Source organism: Haliaeetus albicilla, chromosome 1 (assembly GCF_947461875.1).
Source record: "Haliaeetus albicilla chromosome 1, bHalAlb1.1, whole genome shotgun sequence".
Classification (NCBI taxonomy): domain Eukaryota; kingdom Metazoa; phylum Chordata; class Aves; order Accipitriformes; family Accipitridae; genus Haliaeetus; species Haliaeetus albicilla.
The window spans coordinates 17,513,048-17,534,394 of record NC_091483.1 but is presented as its reverse complement, the minus strand read 5'-3'; the positions used below and the strand labels follow the sequence as shown (position 1 = coordinate 17,534,394).

The following is a 21,347-nucleotide window of genomic DNA, read 5'->3' as shown; positions in this document are numbered from 1 at the left end:
CTGCCTGCCAGCCAGAGGTGTGGGGGGAGGCTGGGCTGCACAGGGGATGTGGGAGCAGAGAGCCTGCTCCTCCAGAGCTGCTCTGCTCAGTGGTTAGGACCTTAAAGCTCCATTTCCTCTTCCTGCAAAGATTTAGAAAAGCAGAGAACATAATTTAAAAGCCAGTGTTGTCGTCACTTGCTAAGGTAAATATTTATTTGAACTCCTGAAGCTGAGCTCCAGGTTATGAGGGAGATTTTGCAGTTTCTTATACCAGCATGGCATATCAGGTGCTGTGGAGCTGCTGCAATATCTTCTGCTTTGCTTCTCAGGAGCGTGCGGGCCAAAGCAGGAGAGGTGAAACGGGATGCGTGTGGGACGTCCATCCCTTGGTGCAGTACTCGTCTGCTACAGCAGACCACAGTCAGGCCATGTAGCTGTCTGGTAGAAGTAACCTGGGGGCCAAACAGTGTTCATTGGGGTCTTTCTTGCATCCATAAGTTTCTGTGGCTGCCACCAGCTGTTTTCCCCATGCCTACAGAGAGCAGCAGAGGTGGCATCAGGCCTGTTTTGGGCTCTGCCCCTGAGATAGGCTCAGCAAGTGTGATCCCAGGGCCCCTGAAAGCTTGTGGGCAGAGCTGGGCTTGCTCGCAGGAGAGCTGGGAGCACTGGCACTTGGCTCCAGCTGCCTTACTGGCAGCCAGTGCCTTGCATGGAGACTGGTACCCCAACCAGGGGATTGTCAGCCTCCTTGGAAAGCAATCTCTCTCAAAAATGCTAAACACTCAGGAAAATCAAATTGTGGGAGTGACAGGTTAGGCTCGATGCATTAGTAGACACTTCATATATTTTTGGCCTTACTCTCTTCTGGCTTCAGTTTCCAATCTGTAAAGTAGAGGTGGTTGCGCCATCTTCTAGGGGAATTGAATCTTAGGTTTCCTGTATTCAGCCCTAATGGTGTAGAGATAGATATTCCCTTGGTTTTCTGCCCCCGAATAATTTTCTTCTCAGCTGCTTCTGTTCATCCAGTTACCACCCATCTGCATCCCTTGCCCTTTCTGCTTCTGGCCAGCACTCACCTCTGGACCTTTTCTTTTCTCCTTTTAGTCACCAACTTCTGCACTGTCCTGACCGTTTTCCCTCTTCCCCAGCTTCTCCAGAATCCCACTGCCTACATCTCCTTCCTTTCTCCACTGCTTTTTTGGGACCCTTTCTCCTTCCAAGTCTACTAACTCCCCAGACTCCTGTCCTCTCTCCTCATTAAGCTCCTGGTTGGTTCCCTTTGCTCTTGCAACCTGTGCCTGGTTCCTCTTCCCTCTGAGCTCTTCCCTTGCTGCATCCCAAGAGCATGATGGGGATTTTCTGCGTGGAGTTCCTGTGCCAAAGCGTCACCTGGCACGTGGAAGATTTGGCTGGAGCACAAGCTCAGCTCAGACCCTCTGCCCTGGTCCACGCTCTTTGCAGAAGGAAACTTGGGAGGTTGGCAGCCAACCTCCACCAAACCTTTGCAAATCATATCACGTACAAACTGCAACTTTTCAGTGTTTTATACTGTGATCCGTTATAATTTTAAGTGATAATGTATGAGATGGCAAAAGGCACATCTGTGGTATCAGAGCAGTGATGCTTCAAAGGGTCTGTCTCAAAGTGTGAAGGCTCTTGAGCTTCTCAAATATGTCTGTGAAAAATGTAACACTGGGGAAAACCAACATGTTTCTCCCTACCCTTATTCACAAACTTACTTTGCACTAAGCTTAGTACTTCTAGCTGATATATTCTTACACTCACAAAATAAAACTCAGCCTGAGGCAGACATCCAGCATGGAAAATTTCAGCCCTAACTGCTAATGTGTGGTAAAGTTATAAGCAATAGAAAACGAGGTCTTAAAATGAGAAGTGTCAGGCAACCTTAACTATATGTAGTCCTACAAGATCCACTGATGATAATCTGGTTTTTGACAGATTTCATCCAATTTGCAGATTCATTTTGACATATACTATACAAAGAAAGGGGAAAAAAGCCCCTGGAGTAGGACTCTCGGGCTTATAGATACCACCTTGTAAGTAGTGAAAGCAGTGATCAACCATGCAGTCATTTTACCTTCTGCCAAACCTTTAAAACTGTGCTGCAGAAAGTCCATAAAAAAATTGTAATATAAAATCAAGACACTGAAGCTGAGACCTGTGGACTTTGTGCCAGTTCTTATCCCGTTCTCATAAATCTAAATGTAGGTTGCAGGTAAACGTTGAATTATAAAAATATTGCAGAAATTGTAACATAAAGCTTGCATTACTTGCATAAACAAAAGCCTAGGCTAGCATGCTATTCGGATATGCATATCCAACACAATTTTAGTAATAAATGCTGACTTTCCAGTAAACACTGCAGACTTCTTTCTTGTTCCAGGTCTCCCCCTTCTGTAGTTTGGGGTTTTTTTTCCTATTTATAAGCTAAAAATCTGTCCAGGGTATTTCTCCGGAGTGGAACTATGAACGTTGCTTTTTTGGAGCATCAGGAAGTGATTTTAAGTACAAGCTAGGTGAAGGGGGTTGGGGTGGGGGCACATGGTTACTTTGAAGATAACATTTCTGGGAGGCCTCCCCTATCAGTAGAGGGGCTCAGGAATTCTGTGTGCCCAAACATGGCTATTAGCCTGGAATATTGTTTGGTGATGATATAGCAAGCTGCATCCCAGCAGGCTTGTTTGCAGGCTGCCTGCAGCTGGGCTTTGCTTTTTTTTGGTTGGGGTTTTTTTTTCGTTTGTTTTTTTCTTCCAGATTGCATGCAAAACCTGTGTGAATGGTAATCACCTGTTCCCTAGATCAGACTCTGGCAGTGTCTACATGACTTTTAAAGTGTCTTTCAGCAGAGTCCTGCTGACAGCTCAACAGTTATATAAAATGCTGCCTTCCTAAAAATCACTTTCCAGCAATGCCGGTGTGTGAGGAGCTAGGAGAATCCAGTTACTTTCCTGCTGGGATTTGTCATTTTTCAGAACTGTTCCACCTGGCCTACGCAGTCCAAGGTAAAAATGTTTGCTTAGGTCTCTTTATCTGGGCAGGGTAACGTGGTGCTATATGCTTGTGGCAAAGACTTGTGTACATGGGTAGCACTGTTTATTTTGAATAGTCCTTTTGTCTTACAGAAAAACTTTAGATGTGAATAACTCTTTCCATTATCAGCAATAAAAATGTGAAATTTCAAGCAATACGATCTCCCATCTTTTATGGTAGCTCACTTAGTCATAATTCATTCCTGGGAAGATTTCACTGGTATGTAGCCTAAATTTTTTTTCCTCACTTAATCTTATTCTCTTCATCAGGTCAAAATCTTTGTGTACTCTTTATTCTTAAAACTAGGCACATGCTTAAGTGCCCAAAGGGAAAGGGCTTACGGCACGTGACTGGAGACTTGAACTAGGCTGTTACCATTTCCCGTCTCTAATTATCAGAGAAGTTACAGGCGGGTAAAGGGCTACTTTAAATTTTCATGGTAAATCACTCCCTCCGGCTTCTAATCATTTCCGTTCCACTTCTCTGGACTTCCTCCAGTTTGTTTATATCTTCCAGTAATGAAGTGCCTGAACTGCATACAATATTCCAGGTGTGGCTGCAAAAGAAATGCATAAAGAGAGCACCACCATGCCAACCTGCTCCGCTGTGTAATGTTCCTACAGAAAGAGCCAGAGGTGTTATTGGTGCTTAGTTGTCCTCTGCCGCATTGCTTTTACATGCAGATTATTTTCTTATTCCTAGGTGTTTTTCGATGTTGATGCTTTCTAAATTTTGCTTTGTTATTTTGCTTTGTTCTTAACTCTTTATTTTGGATTACTCCCTTGGTATGTGCAGGAGCATTTTTCCAACTGCAATTTTGTTGCTTGTTTCCTGTCTTTGCTTCCAATTTCTCTACGATCTTTTGTATTATTTTTCTATCCACACTTATGCTGACAACTCCTCCTTTCTTCCTGCTTCCAATGAAAAGATCAAAATAAGCAGTAGTCCCTCTGATACTCCACAGGATATCTTCCCAGTGTGATAAACTGTCTGCATTTGGCAGTGGCTTATCCTCAGTAGGAATTTGCTGTAGAAATTCTTAATGGCAGAATTGGTATAAGGTCCTCTCATCAAGTAAATCTTCCCAATTAATAATAATGAACTGGATTTCTTGCTTACTGTATAAACAGTTTTTTCATGTGTGGAATAGAGAGGGAGAGGTTAGTAAATGAGAAATGTAGTGGGTAAAATGAACTGGGCATTGTGCATCAGTGAATAAATAAAATACATTTCCTGCATGAGCGCATCTCCAACAGTATTTCCATATCTGTGTACTTCACCCTTTAAAGTAAGTATTGCTGATCTGCTGGGTGGCTCAACATCTTCATGGACCATTACCTAGGAAATGTGAGGGGTAAGGATGCTCCTAGAGGCAGGAGTATGCTGTGCCCAGGGGGAAGTGCTGACCAGAGCTATTTTTTTTCTGCAAAGAAAGAGCGGGTTTTCTACACTTATGGCCTGATTCCCCCTTTTACATGATGTAGACATCTAAACTTGGATAAAATAGAGGTAAAGCACTGTCATTCCTATCCTGCAGTGTCTTCTGCTTGCTTTGTACAGGTATAAATGGCTTTGTATTCTTGGACTAGTTTCAGCTTTGCCTTGCCAAAAACACTATTGCAGGAGAAAGTGTGGACCTTCAAGCAGTCCAAGAAAACCCATGGGGATGGTTGTGTGCCTCTTTCAGAGGCCAGAGAAGCTTTGTGGAGGTGTCATCTGGTCATATGCTCTCCCCACCATGACCTACACGCTCTGCTTTCCAGCTTTTCTTTGTCCTACTGAAACTTGTGCCTTCTGTGCTTCTACAGTATTTTGAATTTTATTCTCTTCCCATTTTTTGCCGAGTTATGTAACTGATGGGTAAACACAAGACCAGGGCATAGGTGCTATCTGGAAAAAGCAGAATTTCCCTGGTTGCATCAGCACTAGCATAGAGGGTCATCTGTACAGCTTCTCCAGGCTTAGAGGGGCTGTATTGGCAGGACACAACAGGGTCCAGTTATCTTTTTGTAGCATCTATTCCCTTTCAAAAATTAGTACACTTCCGCACTTCGTATTGTGTTAGAACTACCTTAACTTTGGACTTCTGGTTAACTAAACGTCAGTCTGTCTCTTTGGAAAACCCCCGAAACCCAACAACTACCAATCTTTCCACATAACTTCTTAATTATTTCTGCATGTGAGTTTTGGCTGTGCTCCAACTTTGAAATCATTATGCTGCTTCAGAGTGTAAATAAGTGGGACTGGATTAATAAATTGTATGAAACATGGTGCCACACTTCATTATAATCCACTTATCAAAGTGGAAAAACCTTTTAGTACATAAAGTGCATCTGCTTTTAATTTTCATTTTGATCTTTTCTCTGTGTGTTTTCAGACACAAGTGTACCTTTTCAGGAAGGCTTTTAATGCTGGTGCTTGGCAGTTTCAAAGTTACTTCTGAAGATGGCAAAAGAGAGCTAGGAAATTTGGGATGTATTAGGAAAAGCATAGGACTGGATTATCCTCTCATAATTATAAATTGGGGTGTGCTACATCACACTGAAATCTGGCATAAGTAGTAAGCAGATCAGGTATTTGATGTTAGTGACCTTTTTTAAATTTCCAGGTTTTTTTAATTCAAATTTTATCACTTTTACTTACAAAACTTGTTTCAGACAAGTAGAATTGTGCCTTTAGTCACTAGCATTTTTCAAGGATAAAACAATTGGGTTTGATGCTGGTAGTGAAACCCACCAGTTACAGAACACAAAAATACATTGTCAGCCACGTGAAACTGAGGTTAAGCTTGTACAATGGCTTTACGTTAAATGACCACCCCCCCAAATCAACATTTGCTTCACTGACCTCTCTTGTAAGCTTTAGCTCTGATAGCTGTTGTTGAAGAGATTGGGCTTTGGCAATGGCTAACTTCTGTCATTTGAACGAGAAAATTGCTGTATTTTATGAAGGTTAACCCAAAGGGTTTTGGTGCTGCTCATACTCTTCTTGTAAGCAATGACATTTCAGTTCACGTGAGATTGTATTAAATAGCTACTTGCAGGAAACTAAAATTAATTCAATCTGCTTAGTACTACTGGAATTTCAATTATGAAAATTGAATTAGAACTGTAAAAAAATGTGTTCAAACATGCCCCTTGTGAAGTTAAATGTTAAAATACTGAGGAGTTTTTTATTTTGTTTTTCTTAAGTGTATTGAATGCAAAGGGTGAGGATACTTGCCATGAAGGAGCAGCTACCCTAATCCAGGGCTGAATTCTGGATATATATTATATAGTAAATGGTCTTTAGTTTTCACTGAGCAAAGCAACTTTTGAAACAGTAATTATGTCAATTAGGCAGAATGGTCTTTGAAAGTAGAATGGAGTAATTTGATTTATGCCTTGGTGATGTTGTATTTACACCCTGAGATTACTTTTTTCTGTTGTCCTACGTCTCTCTTTTCAGTTTTGTTTTCAGTGGCCACCACCGTTTGGGCTGAACTTTGACATATTTGTTTTTACCTAAATATCCATTCCCTTATAATGAAGGGAAGGCCTGATCCCTTCAAGGTCTCTGACATATGAATTATATGTCTGAACAATTTGGTATGCTTTAAAAGATGACTTTTTTTTTTAATTCTCAGTGGTAACTTTTTAGGTGTTGAAAATGCAAAATGCAGATTGAGCCATCCCTGGCTTTAGTTGTTCAAGACCTAGGATGATTCCAGTGTGAAAGATCACTGCTTGATTTATTTCTGTGGCAAAGCAAATTGCAATTCCTAGTGAAAAGGTGCGGTAACGAAGGCATGGGTCCGGTGCCTAGCATGACGGCTGTCACCGAAAGGCAAGCATTGTTCTCGCTTTGAGGTCATCCTTGTGCCAGTGCCACGCTGGAGGCGTCGGATCCAGCACGCCTGGCTGAAGGGGGCCACGGGGGTGTCATTTTTGCGAGGTGGTCTCCAATGAAATTTGGGATAATTAGACGAAGCTTCGATTCATCAGTGTGTTTGCTGCTACGTGGTACTTTGCTCAGCCTCCTGAGGTTGGATGAGTAAGCAAAGGGTGCATTCAGTAGCTGTTTCCAGGGGTGCGGGAGGGTTGTCCTGTCCCGTTCAGGGGTTTGTGAACAAGGACTGTGGACAGAGCTACCTGGCAAGCCTGACCTGAACTCAGGGGTAGAGAGAGCTGGGATCTATGGCTCTGCAACCTAGAAATTCTGCACCTGCTTCTGAGGGGGTACTTGGAAAGGCCCACTCCTTCCTTTAAAGATGAAAATAGCAATCGTAATTGGTGTAATACCCTTTCTGCTACTTAATTTACACTTTTTGGTGTAGGTTGTCCCAGTATTTTTACAGTAAACATACTGTGAAATTTCATTATAATTGTCAAATCTGCTCTCCCCTCATCCTCTTTCTTCTGACTGTTTCTTCAGATTTACCTGGACTAACGGAGCTGAAGTTCCTGACAAAAATAAATATATGCAGAGAAAAACAAAGAAAATAAATAGGCAGGCATGTACATATTTCAAAGGGTAAAACAGACTCCTTTTTTAAAAAGCCAGCAGACAAATACAGAAAACTTAGATGCTCACCAAAGTGAACGTAAAATATTACTTTGGTCAACTTTTCTGTGTTTGGGATCTCAAGAGATTGTGCTAAAAGGCTCTGTTGTGATGGTATTGCTTACAGCCTTTAAAAGAAAATTATTACTGACCAGGGTTCCAGAGGAAAAGCTTTGTCAGTGTATGTGCTGACACTATTTTAAATTGTCACTATTATTCATAATAATATTCATTATTTTGAATTTAGCATATTTCCAGTCTGAGCTGTAGTAAACTGTACATGAAAAATGCAAGAGAAAAATATGCTTTGAAGATAATGTGTCATTCACACAGAATAAAATTTATGATCTGCTGAGCATGCTAAATGCAAGAACATAGCAGACTTGAACTTCAAAATGTTTGCAAAAACCAAAGGGTAGCTACTTTAAAAAAAAAAGTAGTTAACAGAACATTTTCACTGAGATCAAGAGTTGGGAAAAGTTTTACTTTGTGAAAGAAACTTCCCATTTTTCTAGTAATATCTTAGATAAATAGCATGCATCTCATTGAAGGAGTCAGCCCAGAATTACAAATTGTAAAATGGAGTTGCAAAACACAGAATTAATGCTGTATACCTTGATTTTTCTGTCTGTCCTATGAGAATAGAAGTTCTCTCTTAGTTTGCCTCTTCCATATGGTTACTACAAAGACAGTTTGATACATGCCTGAATGTATCAGTAGGGTAGTGGGGCAGACTAAGCGGTTTGGAATAGTGACTAGAGTATAACAGGCTTCAGCCCCATATATGCTTACAAATATGAATGTTTTTGTTGGAGGTGAATGTTTTCAGTATTCACTGAAGGAGCATGGCTTAGGGAGCCATACAGTCAGCTAGAAATCCTTACATTACCAATTAGTGCTCCATATTCCAGAATACAACCCTCCACACACCCTCTAAAACATTCCCTTAAATGAACTTGGTATTTCACACAAATCTTATTTTACACTGTGTACTTCCTGAAATCCAGTTGTAACAGTGAGCTAACTGTAGAGCAGGATACTACATCACATATGTAAATGTAGCACAGCGGCTGACCACTTTTATCAGCAAAAATGGAAGGACATTTCAGCTGCAGTTTAAGACATGATGCTTATTTAAAAAGTCTTTCCAGTCCTTCTAGACCATTTCTTGTACACTGAAATTTTCCACTAAAGTGCATTGAAATTTGTAGTATGTCAAGAATGCCTTATCAGATTTTTAGCATGGGAAAGCAGAAGTAAGCATCGCGCATGCAACGTGATCTCTTATAAATCTATCATATGTACTACTCTGCAGATAACAGCGTCTAAAGACTTCAAAATTAGTCTAAAGCTAAAACTTAAACCAAAATGAAAATTTGGAAACTTGCTGTGAAAGAAAACGCTGTAAAATATCAGATGTGTGATTTTGTCAAAACAACATCCTCTAAAGCTCTAATTCTCACTCTTTGTATCCATTATAATCTAAAATCAAAAGCAATTGAACTGAAAACTAATTTCAAAACAGAAACAAAATTTAGCTTGACAACAGGATTATTTTGGTGTTTGTAGCTATTTTTCCTTGATTTTCCTCCTAAACAGATTTCCAGTGCTTTGTGATTTCACGGAATCGGAAATGCTTTGCAAAGATCAGATACTTTTCCTATTCCTTTTCTGTGCTATCTAGTATCATTCAGCATTTCTTTGACCACATGAAAAGGGAATTACCGCAGTCAGTCACGTGGCCGTGTTCAGACTTCTAACACACTGAACCGAAAGCTTTCATAGCTCCTGTGGATTTCAGGAGGCCCCAGCTGTCCTCTGCGACCGACTGTTGTTGTGGCTAGTTGGTACGAACTCTGCCTCTTTTGTGGAGATGACAGTGGGAGCCCTGGGGATGGTTTCAGTACCAGTTTGGGGCATACCTTGTGTTGGTGGCTCAGTCCCTCTGGATAATGGGACGGCTGGAGCACCAGGCACAGGCTTGGAGAGGCTTTCAAAACTCTGCAGTATGTTTCAGGCATGGCAGAGGAAAATGCCCAAATGTACCTCAAATATGAGAGATTTACGTATATTTTCTTGCTCACTTGTCTCACTGTTGTTAACAGGTTTCATCCCTGCTGGATGGTTTCTCCTGCAGAAAATAGTAGCCTCTTTTGGGCTACATCCCGTGCTCCCCTGCCAAATTTCCTCTCTCTCCTTGATCCCTCTCATCGGTGCCCTTTCAGTCTGCTTAAAATAGTGAGTGAGAACCATTTTTATAACTTCTCGTGTCCTTTGCCAGGATCACCAGACTGTACCAATTGTTTTTGTTAACGTGGTCTCAGCCCAGTGTGGAAGCAGGTTTCCTGGGAAGGTGGAGGAGCTGGAGACACTCTCTGTGTCAAAAATTGGCAGAGCATTGGAGTCTGTGCTCTTACACGTGCGTAGGGAGTGCATAACAATATGGCAATTTGAAAACTTTCACATATAAAGTATCAGGGGACACAGCCCTCTGAGCTCCACTTCCAGAAAAAAGGGGAAGCAGCTTTATATCTGTAGTCACCGTTGGAGGAAGTGCTGGTAGTTCATCTGTGGTTTCAAACTTTGGCTTTCTGGAGGAAACAAGTGCAGTAGTTAATGGGCAGAGCATTAAGTTATTGTTCATGACGTAATTGCCACCTAAGGACAACCTGCAGCTCTTTCTCTGGGATACTGAGTAAGAATCGGTAGCGTATTTTGGCTTAGACAGGGGAAGAAGATCAGGTGATCACAGGCCAACATGCTGGATTTGAGAATGTTTTTGTCAACACTGTTTTAATTATAACATGTTATAATTACATAGCAGTTAAACACAAGGTTTAAAGCACATAGAAAATTTAGAAAAATACTGTGCTGCAGAAGGTCATAGACTATCCTCACTATTTGAGCACCAACTGATGTGCCTGTGCTTTTAAAAGACCTCTAGCTAGGTTTTGTACACCCTGCAGAACATGATGCTGTTGAGACTGTGTTTTTATCCATGTCCCAGGTAGTTTTAGTATACTTTGCTTGGGTATATGAAATGAGCTGTAGCCATACCTTTGACCGCAGCGTAAATGCACCCTATGAAATCACCGGTTACTGGCTGAATGGAGGAAATAATACATTTAGAATGTAAATGAGAAGACTGAAGAAAGAGTTGTGGAACAGGAGAGGGCTGAAAGACTGAAGATGAAAGTAGGTAAAGAGGAAGGTTAGAAAATAAATTTTATTGAAGGAAAGAAAAAGGAGGGGGGAGTAGAAAGGAGACTTACAAAAATACCGTAAAAAATGGTAGATAAATTAATCCAGTAATACAAAAGGGTAAAGAAACTGAAAGATGTCTTGGGATCTAGAAGTAGCAGAAGGTAATTGAGAATGAGAAGCAAGCAGGAAATATGCGAGATGTGGTAAATATTTTGCCAAAATCAAAACAAATTTTAATTGTCTCTATCATAAAGGAGGGAAGGCTCTAAATTCTTGCTTCAGAGAAGGATTTAGACTATACCTATGCTATAAGCACACTCTGTAATAATGTTAATAATAGATAGATATTATCATTTTGAGTGATTGGCAGGTACAGCCTTTGTCTGCAGCCAAAAAGCATATTGTCTGGGAATGATACGGTCAGATGAGTAAAGCTGTAGAGTAATAAGGGAGATAGACCTTGAAGTCAGACTGAATTTTAGGAAACCCTGAGATTTGATACCTAAAATAACAAACCCTGAGCATTCGCTATATAAAATGAAGGGGCAATATTCATATCCAAGTTCTGTACCTTGTTTGTGGCATTTATAAGCTTATTCTGCATTACACATAAATCTCAGCATGAGGAATCAAGTTTATTGGTTTACCATGGTCAGACTGGACTGGTTTAAACAGAGCTGAGGAAGTTAATTATCAAATATCTCAGGTGGGTCTAGCAATAAGTAACTAGTTATGGAGAGAGGGACTCGCTGTGGCTGCAGCCTTTGGAGCTGTGGCGGGGGGACGGGTCCTGCTGTTGCATGCGGATGGCCGGCTGGGAGGGACTGCCCTAATCTGTTTCCCAGGTTGTTCGAACCAGTTCAAGAGCAGTAAAACAAGGTTATGTAATTGACATGTGATGTAGCCTAAAATAGTGACTGCAAACATAGGCTGCTGTTGCTGGGCAGTTGTCAACTGCTAAAAAAAAAAAAAAAGCAGCCCTCAACTGTGTAACAAATGGACCTTTTAAATGAAAATGCAGTTCTGATTTCCACTGAATAGCAGACATTTTCCTTTTTTTTTTTTTTTTTTAATTGCAAGAAATAGAGGCCCTGTGAAACTGAAATTTGGAAAGAGATTCATCATCATACTTATCGCGCTGATTTATTTGAGAGTACCTACCTACCTACTGCAGATGGTGAAATAAAAACCTCAGGTATATGCAGGTTCTTTCTTGATAGTGTGATGTAAGTCCTGTCAAACAGAAGATCCTTTCCCGAATGTGCAAAATCATTGTGACAAGTCTTAGCAGTAATTTTATTTATATACTGGACATGGAAAGGTAGAAATAGTTTATTTTTATTAATTAAAAAAGCTTATATGGATTTACAGAGATAACATCTGTTTCACGAAATCTGTGAAGGTTTCGGAGCTGAATGAAAGGAACACATCACATAGCTCAGTGAGCACAAACGAGAGGTTAGGATGTGCATATTATGTGATTTCTTGCTGTAGAAGGCAAAGCCCTTAATTAGGGCTATACCAGAAAGCAGAAAAACCTGGTATTAAGTTCTGTTTGCTGACCAGATATTCTTGAGGTGAGAGGGCTCCCTTAGAAAATCCTGATGATTTTCTGCAGTGTGTTTTCTTTGTCCTTCTTTCAGCAGGGAAGGTCTGTAGCCCAGGTCAAAGGCTTGCAGGGGTTGGGCTCATGCAATCTGATGGGCTGCTGGGTAAAGGGAAGGGACAGAGTTGAGCAGTAAATAACATTTATGAAATTGAGGGAAACTTAGTGTAGAATTTACAGCTGTTCACCCCAGATATTTTTTCTCCCCCTCATAAACAAGTGTTATCACAGGACTAACTTCAGTAAAATGGGTGGTTATGCTGGTAAATACTGATAGGAGCAGCAGGAGGTTCTTTAGAGGAGTTCCGTGCACTAAGGATGCCTAGGTAATAGTGTTTAACACCTGTACGCTCCTGCTTGAGCAGGTGCCAGTAGGTACTCCAAGCTGTAAGGCTTTTACACGTACCATTGTTATTGTGGAGATAATCTTCCCACTTGGGAAGTATGGAGAAATCTAAGCCCTTATTCCAGCCCAGAAGTTGCAAAAGGGATCCTAGCTCTGATGTGCAGATCTGCAAGGGATGGCTGGAGGTGGCTTCCAGCTCCTCTCTCCTCAAACCCTGGAAGAAGCCTTGGCTGTTCTTGCAGCCTGCAGGGAGAAAAGACAACTTTGCCTGCAATTCTATGAGTCAAAGTATTAATTCTCATTGTGGAGGAAGAAGGAAAGTTTGTGCATTTTACATGCATTTTGATGTGCTTCAGTGAGACGCTATTTTAAAAGTTGAGGGTTTTTTCCAAACTACTTCTGCTTTGTTTGGTCCTTAGCTGCCACTCCCATTTTCTCACTTTCCCGTCCTTTTGCGAGGCTTCCTCAATCACGTCTTTGTCTTGGGAAGCAAAGCATGCTCCGGTTTCAGATGTCGTACCTGGAGTGGCTTTTGGACTTTTCCCTTACCTTTCCCAGGGGATGTTCCAGTGGGTGTGTAGCTCTAGCAGAGGGAAAAAGAGAGTTGGCTGCCCAGGTAAAAGCAGGAAAGAACACGTGGAAGGCAGCGGTGCCGCAGGAGAGGAGCTGGGTGTTAGTGGCACCCAAGCGAGTGTGAGTCAACAACCTAATGCCATTGTCAAAAGCCAGATTTGGTCCAGGATTGCATTAGCAGGTCTGCTCTGTGCAAGGTGCAGGAAGTAACCATTTTATCGGGCTTAGTGGTGGTGAAACTCAGCAAGAAAAATGCACCCGGGTTTGGGCGCTCTGTTTTATGAAAGAAGCTGGAGGAGAATAAGAGAAATGACAACAGATTTGGGAAACGTGACCTATGAGGAAAGATTGAGAGAACTGGATCTGTTTAGTCTAGCAAAGAGATGGGGAATGTAAATCTTTCGATAGGCATGAGATTGTTGTAAGAAGGTGGCGATCTGTTACTCTGTATGTCTTAGGGGGAGTGCTAACATCTCTGAGTTGCAAAATATTCCTGCTTGGGTTAAGTGCAAAGGGAAAAAACATAGCTCCAAGGCTAGCTAATCACTAGCCTAATCACGTGGCTGGTAGGGAAGTTGCAGAATACCTTTCCTCAGAAGGTTTTAAGACAAATTTAGAGAAAGAAAAAAAAAAAACCCAAAACCTGCCTGAACTGCTGAGCTAGTCTTACCATGCTTCCATGAGTGGGCTTGAATTAAACAGTCTTTGGATCCTCTTGCACTACACTTTTTTTTTTTTCCCCTACAAAATTTAACATTTGATCATAGTAGTTGCTATTTTAACAAGAGAGCAGTAATGTTGAAGACTCATTAATGTTTTGCAGTTCCTGACTTAGACTTCAAAAAACTGGGGAAAAAAAAGAATTTTTAGGAGGAAGATAAAACGTGGAATATTTCAGAAATTCCTGTAATTTTCTAATTTTGCCTTAGACAGTAACAAATATTACTGACAAGAAATATTTATACCCCGTTTGTATTGCAGCCTTACATGTCTGGAAGAATCACTGCCCCTTGAAGAGTGCAGCAGCGCTCTGCACACTTACATGAGCTCATCTTAGCAAGTCAGTTTTTGGGACCAGTGGCTCAATCATTGTGCTGGAGTTTTAAAATGGGGAAAGGCACAGCTTCTGCTGCAGCCTCATTTTGGCAGTAATTCATAGGCCAAATAAGAACAGCTTTTTTTATCCCTTCCTTTACTGCTGAATTTTGCTTGTTCAAGAAAATGTGGTAAGAGGGAATACTGAATTTCATTACTACTACCTTTTTGTTTTCTTTTGTAAGCCTATAAAAGCAGGGAATTAGAGTCTTAGCAGGTGAGAGAGTTGGAAACATTAAAGTATTTTTGTGTGTACATTTGGATGTGTCATTCTGTGGCATGTAGTGACACAATAACCTGGAAAGTGCAAACTCAAATATTCCTCTAGCTCTACAGTGAATAGGACAGATCACTATTTCTTCTTAGTGTGTAACTGTGTAGTACCTATTAATTATTTATTTTGAACAGGAAATTTTCCTGGCATCTTTTGTAACCCTGTATTTTAGATGGAACAGGAATTAGCTCATGTAAGTGCACTTAATGGTGGCCTATGTAAAAATTACTTTCATTTTAATGCATTTAGCATATGGGAGATGAGAATTCGATATCTACTCTGTCACTTTCCAGCCCACTTGTGGGTGGGTGATTAAACTGGATAAAAAGAACAACTGGATTAAGCTAAGCGCAAACTACACAAGCAGATCGATACGCGTCTTAAAAGAATTGGAGATCTAGCACTACAAAAACATCAGCCTCTTTGCAGGATGGTCTCCATCACCTCATTGAGATCCTGAAGAGCCCTGAAGGTCTTCAGAGCTGCATTAGCTTCAGATGTGTAGGTTTTTGTTTTGATTCTGAAGCTGAGGGGCATGACTGAGGCTCATGCTACACAAAGGGAAGATACTGATTCATTATCAGTGTATTTGCTTTACTAACTTATGTTGCAAAATTGGTTTTATTTGAAACATACCATGTTTGATTGCATGGAAATCTGAGGCCATTTTTTTCATCATAGATAATAAACTTTCTAACTGAGAACTGTTCATTGTTATTTCATAGCTATACTCTACACAGAGGGTTTGCCTGAATGCTGATCCATTCTGGGTTTTTATGGGTTTTCGTGTTACTTCCATTAATGTAAGCTTTAAGATGACTGTGGTTATTTAATTTTTTTTTTAGAAATTAAGAAAAAAAATACAGGAAGACATTTGCTTTTTGGAAAGACTTTTGCCTTGCTTACTAGAAAAACTGCTTACAGATTTTGTACCATACGTTAGTATTCAGAGATGCATGATTAAAAAATTGATGAACCTTTACTAAGTTCTGTTTTCTGAAATTATTTGGTCTAGAGTAGATAGGCCAGAAAGTAATAATTGCAGGCTACCTAAACCTTTTGAAGGGTGACTTACGGAAGTATTCTGCTATTGTGGGAATATTTCTTTGAAGTCACAGTGTGACAGTGATTGAATTAAATAAACATTTCCACAATATTTAAGAATGTGACCCAAGTAATTATCCTGGAGTACATAAATGTTAACCTCTTTTTATTAAACCCATTAGCTTTTGAAAGCAGTAGTGAAAAATGTTGACTTAACAGGTGTACAATTTCGTAGAGCAAACTGCCTTCAGGGTAATTCTGCAATGGGGTTCATTTTGCAGCATTAGAGCTGACTTGTCATATTAATAGCCTGCACCCGCCTGTGGAAGCCTAAAAATGGCATTGCAGTACTCTGTGATGTACAAAGGACATTGTATGAGCACTGAGCAATCATACTTGCATTCCTAGCAGAAAATAACCATTTTTCCCCTCTCCCCACAAAAAGATAGCATACCAGTATTTGTAGGGGCATATAAACCATCTTTATATCTTTATTTTAAACACTTTTGTTTTCTACTTTAATTTTACTTTCATACGGTCTGTGTGATGTTTCTTTAGGAGATGTGCTCAAGTCAGCACAGAGCAAAAATGCAAATAGGAATTAAGTTGACTTTTCTCTTGTGTATCTGGTTTTTGTATAGATCACATCATAAAATAAACATTGTATGATAAGCAGGTTTTCATTTTGTGATTAGCTGAGAAATTTATCTTTTTATTGTTTAGCAGGCCTACTTAAAGACCAGCTGATAGATACTGGTGCCGTCACTATATTGTACAACTTGATTTTATGCCTGACATCATGAGCTCATATTCATGAATTATTTTGCCTAAGTTTTATTGTTTTTCACCTGTGTTGCAGTGCTAGGTAAGGTCCCTTAATAAAAACCCTTATTTGCCCATCTGCTTCTTGTTCAAACATCTAAAGCATTATCTAAATGATGATACCTTTGTGATATTACAGTAACCACTTACTCAAATAAGATTGGTTCTCTTTGTGTGAGATGCTCAGTGAAGAGATGCAAGGAACAGCCTAAACTTCAGTTCACTGTCTAAATAGATAACATTGGGTAAGGGTGAAGGGAAGTCAGATGCAGAGATAGAAAATTACTTCCCTGAAGTTTTAAGGCAAATTCCTGAAAGAACCCAAAACAGACGCCAGGTCTCCTGTGTCCCATGAATATTCTCATTGTCTTTCCCCGAGGAAGCGTGTGTGTATTGTGGAAAATATCTTGGCAGACGTATTTTATACCTCTTGTCCTACAGCAGGTCTGTCCCCTTACCATCCTCATTCCCGCTCCCCGCACGGGTCAGCCTCCCACGTGTTTCAGGGCAGCTCTGCTTCTGAGCCCTGCCCGGGCTTCCCCTCCCCACCCACGGCTAGTGCTCGCTTCAGTCATTGGCGTCAACTTTAATGTTATTTGTACAACTCTGGTTTCTGCACATCTTGCCCGCTTCATTCAGGACCTGCTTAGGAGTCTCTGCTTAGTTGCTGGTTGATGTTACTGTATTTGCAATCTGAATATTATTTTTTTCCCCTACCTTGCATTTCAGACATCTTTGTTACAAACTTGTGTTTAGTTTATGGAGTAAAGAGTTTCCTACCTTATGTCTAAAATGCCTGTCCCTGAAACTCGGTAGTTTTTACAGCACCCACCACGCAAGCCTGCAACACGCTGTTGTATTTTACATAGGACTGTTTTCTTGAACTTTGCGTGATGGCAAATCCTGCAGCTTGCCTTACAGTCTGTTTTAATTCTGCATGCTGTGTCCTCTCCTTCCATCCTTCCCCTGGAAACCCTCTGCATTGCTTTTTGTTGCATCTGCTGCAAACCATTGGTTCTCACCGCCCCAGATCCCCGTGTGCCACCTCTGGATCGAGGCAGCTAAAATAATCTTCTTCTCTTGCTTCTCCTGTCATGCTGCACCAACCCCTCGTGGCTTCCTTTGTTCTTCCACATCAAATTCAAGCACCTTACTTTGAAAAGACCATGTGGTAGTGCCCTCATCTGATACGCTGCATCCGTTTGCTCTACCTCTGTTTCTCCCACGAAGCAAAACGACTTTTGAGTCTCCAAGTTGTTAAATGCCAGCCTATTTCCCTGGTTGCCATGTATTTCCCTTCTGCTAAATGTTGTGTGTTAAATACCTGCTGTCTCCTCAGGATTGCTTCTGTGGGGCTTTACAGAACTGAAATAATACGCAATTTAAGCATATTTTGGTAAACGCTTCAGAAACCTTCTGTTGTATAGAAGGTAACTGATTAAATCAGAAATCAAACACTCGGTGACCTGGTAGAAGGGAGTGAAGTATATTGGGAAAGTTAACTTCTACTTTGCATTTCTGCTTTAGATTGTGAACTTGTTTAGCATGAGAATGGCCCCCAGTTTTGTATCAAAACTAAGAGTTGTCAGGCTGCTCTCTGATACGGCACGTGTAAGAAGGTTTGAAAAAGCTCAAACCAATTGTTTTTTGCCAAAAGAATAATTCCAGTCCTACTTAGAAATAAGAAATGAGATCTATCTTGTGAGTGACACACTAAAACTCTTTCCCAGATTAAACAGAAGAGATGCTCATAGTAAGGCCCATGACAAGTCACCAATATTATCGGGAAGGCTGAAGAATGGGATTGGGAATGTCTGCATTTAATAAGAAGCTCCAAATGACTGCGAAACAACAGAGAAGAACAAATCGGAATTATGTAAATACATCCTCTAATAATGTCTTTTGGTTTTGGTTCATTCAGGACAGCACAATTACCTGTGTGCGGGAAGGAATGACTGCATAATTGATAAGATTCGGAGGAAGAACTGCCCAGCCTGTCGATTACAGAAATGTCTGCAAGCTGGAATGAATTTAGGAGGTAAGCAGAATATTAATAGTTTGGTCTCTTAATTTGATTAGGCAAAAATATTGGAAATGTGCAGCCTTTTTATAGTTCTGGCAGCTGCATAATCTCAAAAGTTTAAGGTGGAATTATCCTGAAGAAGTGCTTAATAGCTAATAAACTCTATTGTCATTCTAAATCAGGTTTTGGAGATACGTATTTTATGGCTCAGAAAAAAGAAAAGTGGGTGTTTTATGATGACAGTAATTTTAGTGGAATGTCATATAGCTAAAAGTACTAAGGTTTCAAGTATTGCGTGCCTTTTATTTGGCAATGAGCATTCTCTTGAGTACCGAAAAACATTTTACACCATCATGAAAGCAAATTCACACATAGCGAAACCTCTCAACTATTTTTTTGCTTATTTGACATTTATATTGATTTATTTCTGCGACTGTTTGGATATGCAATAATTTTGATGATGTTACTCCATCATTCATATACCAACAACAAAAAGGCAAAACCTTTTCTTAATAATTATCAAAAGTATTTTGAAAACAGTATGATAGCAAAACTTATAATAGATTTTTCCGTTGTTTTAATTCTTTAATTGCAATGTCTACAGAATTCTGGCTGTGCTTCAGTGGGCATCTTGTTTCAAATCATCACCTGAGCAAATTGTATTACAGATCACTTTTTCCCACCACTCCTAGGTTTATTGTGTCGTCTGTGAATGGGGGTGTGGATACTGCTGCAGGTCCTTTCCCTGATTGACACAGAGCGACCCTTCCCTTAGAGTGTTTTTCCTGTTCCAGAAAATTAAAACACGGTCATGTTAATTGCTCCAAATAATTTCCTATCTCGCTATTTGCTTTTTATCCTCCTGGACCTATTCTCCTGGAAGCTTAGTTTAGTTCTACAGATTTAGCTGCTTGTCTTTCATAGGTTATATGCAAAATCCTTGTTCCTGCCTGCTGCCTGGTATCTTTTTCTACCTCCCAGACTTCTTTTTCTGTCTTGTCTCCTGGCAGAAATACTCAAGCAAGCTGCTCCTTACTTTTGGGGGAAGAGTAGCCCTGTTAAGGCCTCTTGCAACCCCTTTCCCAATTTTGAGATGCTGCATTGCCCCCTAGGCCCTTTGTTTCTGCTTCGCAAAGGAAAACGGGGCCAGATTGTGGCATGCTGGAGGCCGAGGGTTTTCCCTTGATTTTGATCTGCACTATTGAATCTAGCAAGGGAAGCAGAATGGCACCTTTCTTGATGAAACGGGAGCTCTGTGGTAGTAGCTCCTTCTTCCAAAAAAAAAAAAAGGGTGCTGAAAATGTGTGTGGAGCAGGAAGCCCAGCTCCCTGGAGTGCTGGAAATTTTACTGCAGCAAATTTTGCAGCCTGCCAGCAGCTGCTGCAGGGCATTCTCCATCACCATGCCCTGTTCAGCGCCAGCAGAGCTCCTGCAAGCCTGCCTTCCTGGACAGGCGTGTGTGCTTAGCACTCTACCAAAATCTAGGACTGCCATCCGACTTGATAACCTTTTGAAACAGCAACACGTGACACTTTGTCTGCAATGTCATGAGTTCATCAAAGCGATTTCCTGGTGTATTTCAAAGGATGTGTTCGCACAGTGTTGTCTGAAAAAAAACAAGGGAGGGGGTAAATTTTGCTTGAGGGGGTTGCTTTTTTTTTTTCTTATATTGGCTGGAATGCTGTAAATGAGGAATGCATTGAAAAAATCTTCCCTTGTGTTGGAGCTCGGTAGTCTGCTGGAAATTGTGATTAGTGATCTGCATTTAATGACCTAGAAGGCCAAGTCTGCCTCTGGAGTGTACAGCTGGCGTGCAGTTGAGCTTTGCAGTTTAGCTGTTTTGGTGATTTTCTTCATGTAGAGAAGTGAAATTCTCATTCCTGATTTGATCCCTTTATGCCACATAAAGGAGCTAAAATGGCATTAAAAGGTCCTTCAATCACTGCCGTGAATGAGATAGTGGGGGAACGGCTCTGGATGTCGATGCAATATGGTGCCTTTTGCGTGGTCCAGGAGAGAAAGGCCAGATTGAAGGCAGGGGGGAGGACTGCTGGAGAGAGGTAAAGTACCTGCAGCCCAGAGACAGTGTTACTGTTTAGAGGGGCCCAAGGGCTGCCAAATTATGCTAATGGACCTTTCAGCCTATGAGCCAGCCCTGGTCTGGCAGGAAATGTTGGTAGCTTAAGGCCATCCTTCTTCCTCTGTGGTGAGCTTTGCTTTAGGCATCTATAGAGGAGCAACACAGCATCTCAGACTGGGAACTTTTGTGTGCTGTTGCAGGGGGTTTCTGGTGTGGTGGAGATCATTTTGATAAAGGAGCTGGAAATGGCAAGAACAGATATTAACGCTTATTTGAAAACAGTAATTTTCTCTTCATATAAATTTCCAAGGTTTGGTATTAAATAACATTTTTTCATAATTAGCTTGAATAGACTTAGTATGTTCGTATTATTATGAAGACACATCGTAGCTTATAATTTCATGTGGTCAGCCTAGTATTGCCAAGAATATACATTACTCCAATAAAAATGGACTTTTACGTGTTTCTAATTTGGACTTGGAGGCAAAATGTGCAAGTATTTTGTTAGGCAGTGTGATCAGTAAGGAGGTGGAGGAAAATGAATTTATAAATCCAATTTAGTTTAAGTCCTATTTGCAGCATAGTACTCTCTATAGCTGAGTCACACTGCACAGTGGTGTGCTCTTTGTGCAGTAGATCTAATTTAAGCTCTCACCCTCCAAGTGGAAGCAAAGGTAAACACAAAAACCAAACTATTAGAGACGC

The 21,347-nt window shown here is 40.8% G+C and overlaps 1 protein-coding gene across 4 annotated transcripts in view; it reads left to right on the top strand.

Annotated features, from left to right (window-relative positions):
• The window catches only part of NR3C2 (nuclear receptor subfamily 3 group C member 2), a 218,964-nt gene that overhangs the window by 140,417 nt on the left and 57,200 nt on the right, over window positions 1-21,347 (top strand). For all 4 annotated transcript variants that reach the window (XM_069780415.1, XM_069780394.1, XM_069780405.1 and 1 more), the window contains one exon: window positions 18,461-18,577. In XM_069780415.1, the coding sequence (XP_069636516.1) occupies window positions 18,461-18,577 (117 nt within the window). The remainder of the gene's footprint in view (window positions 1-18,460; window positions 18,578-21,347) is intronic.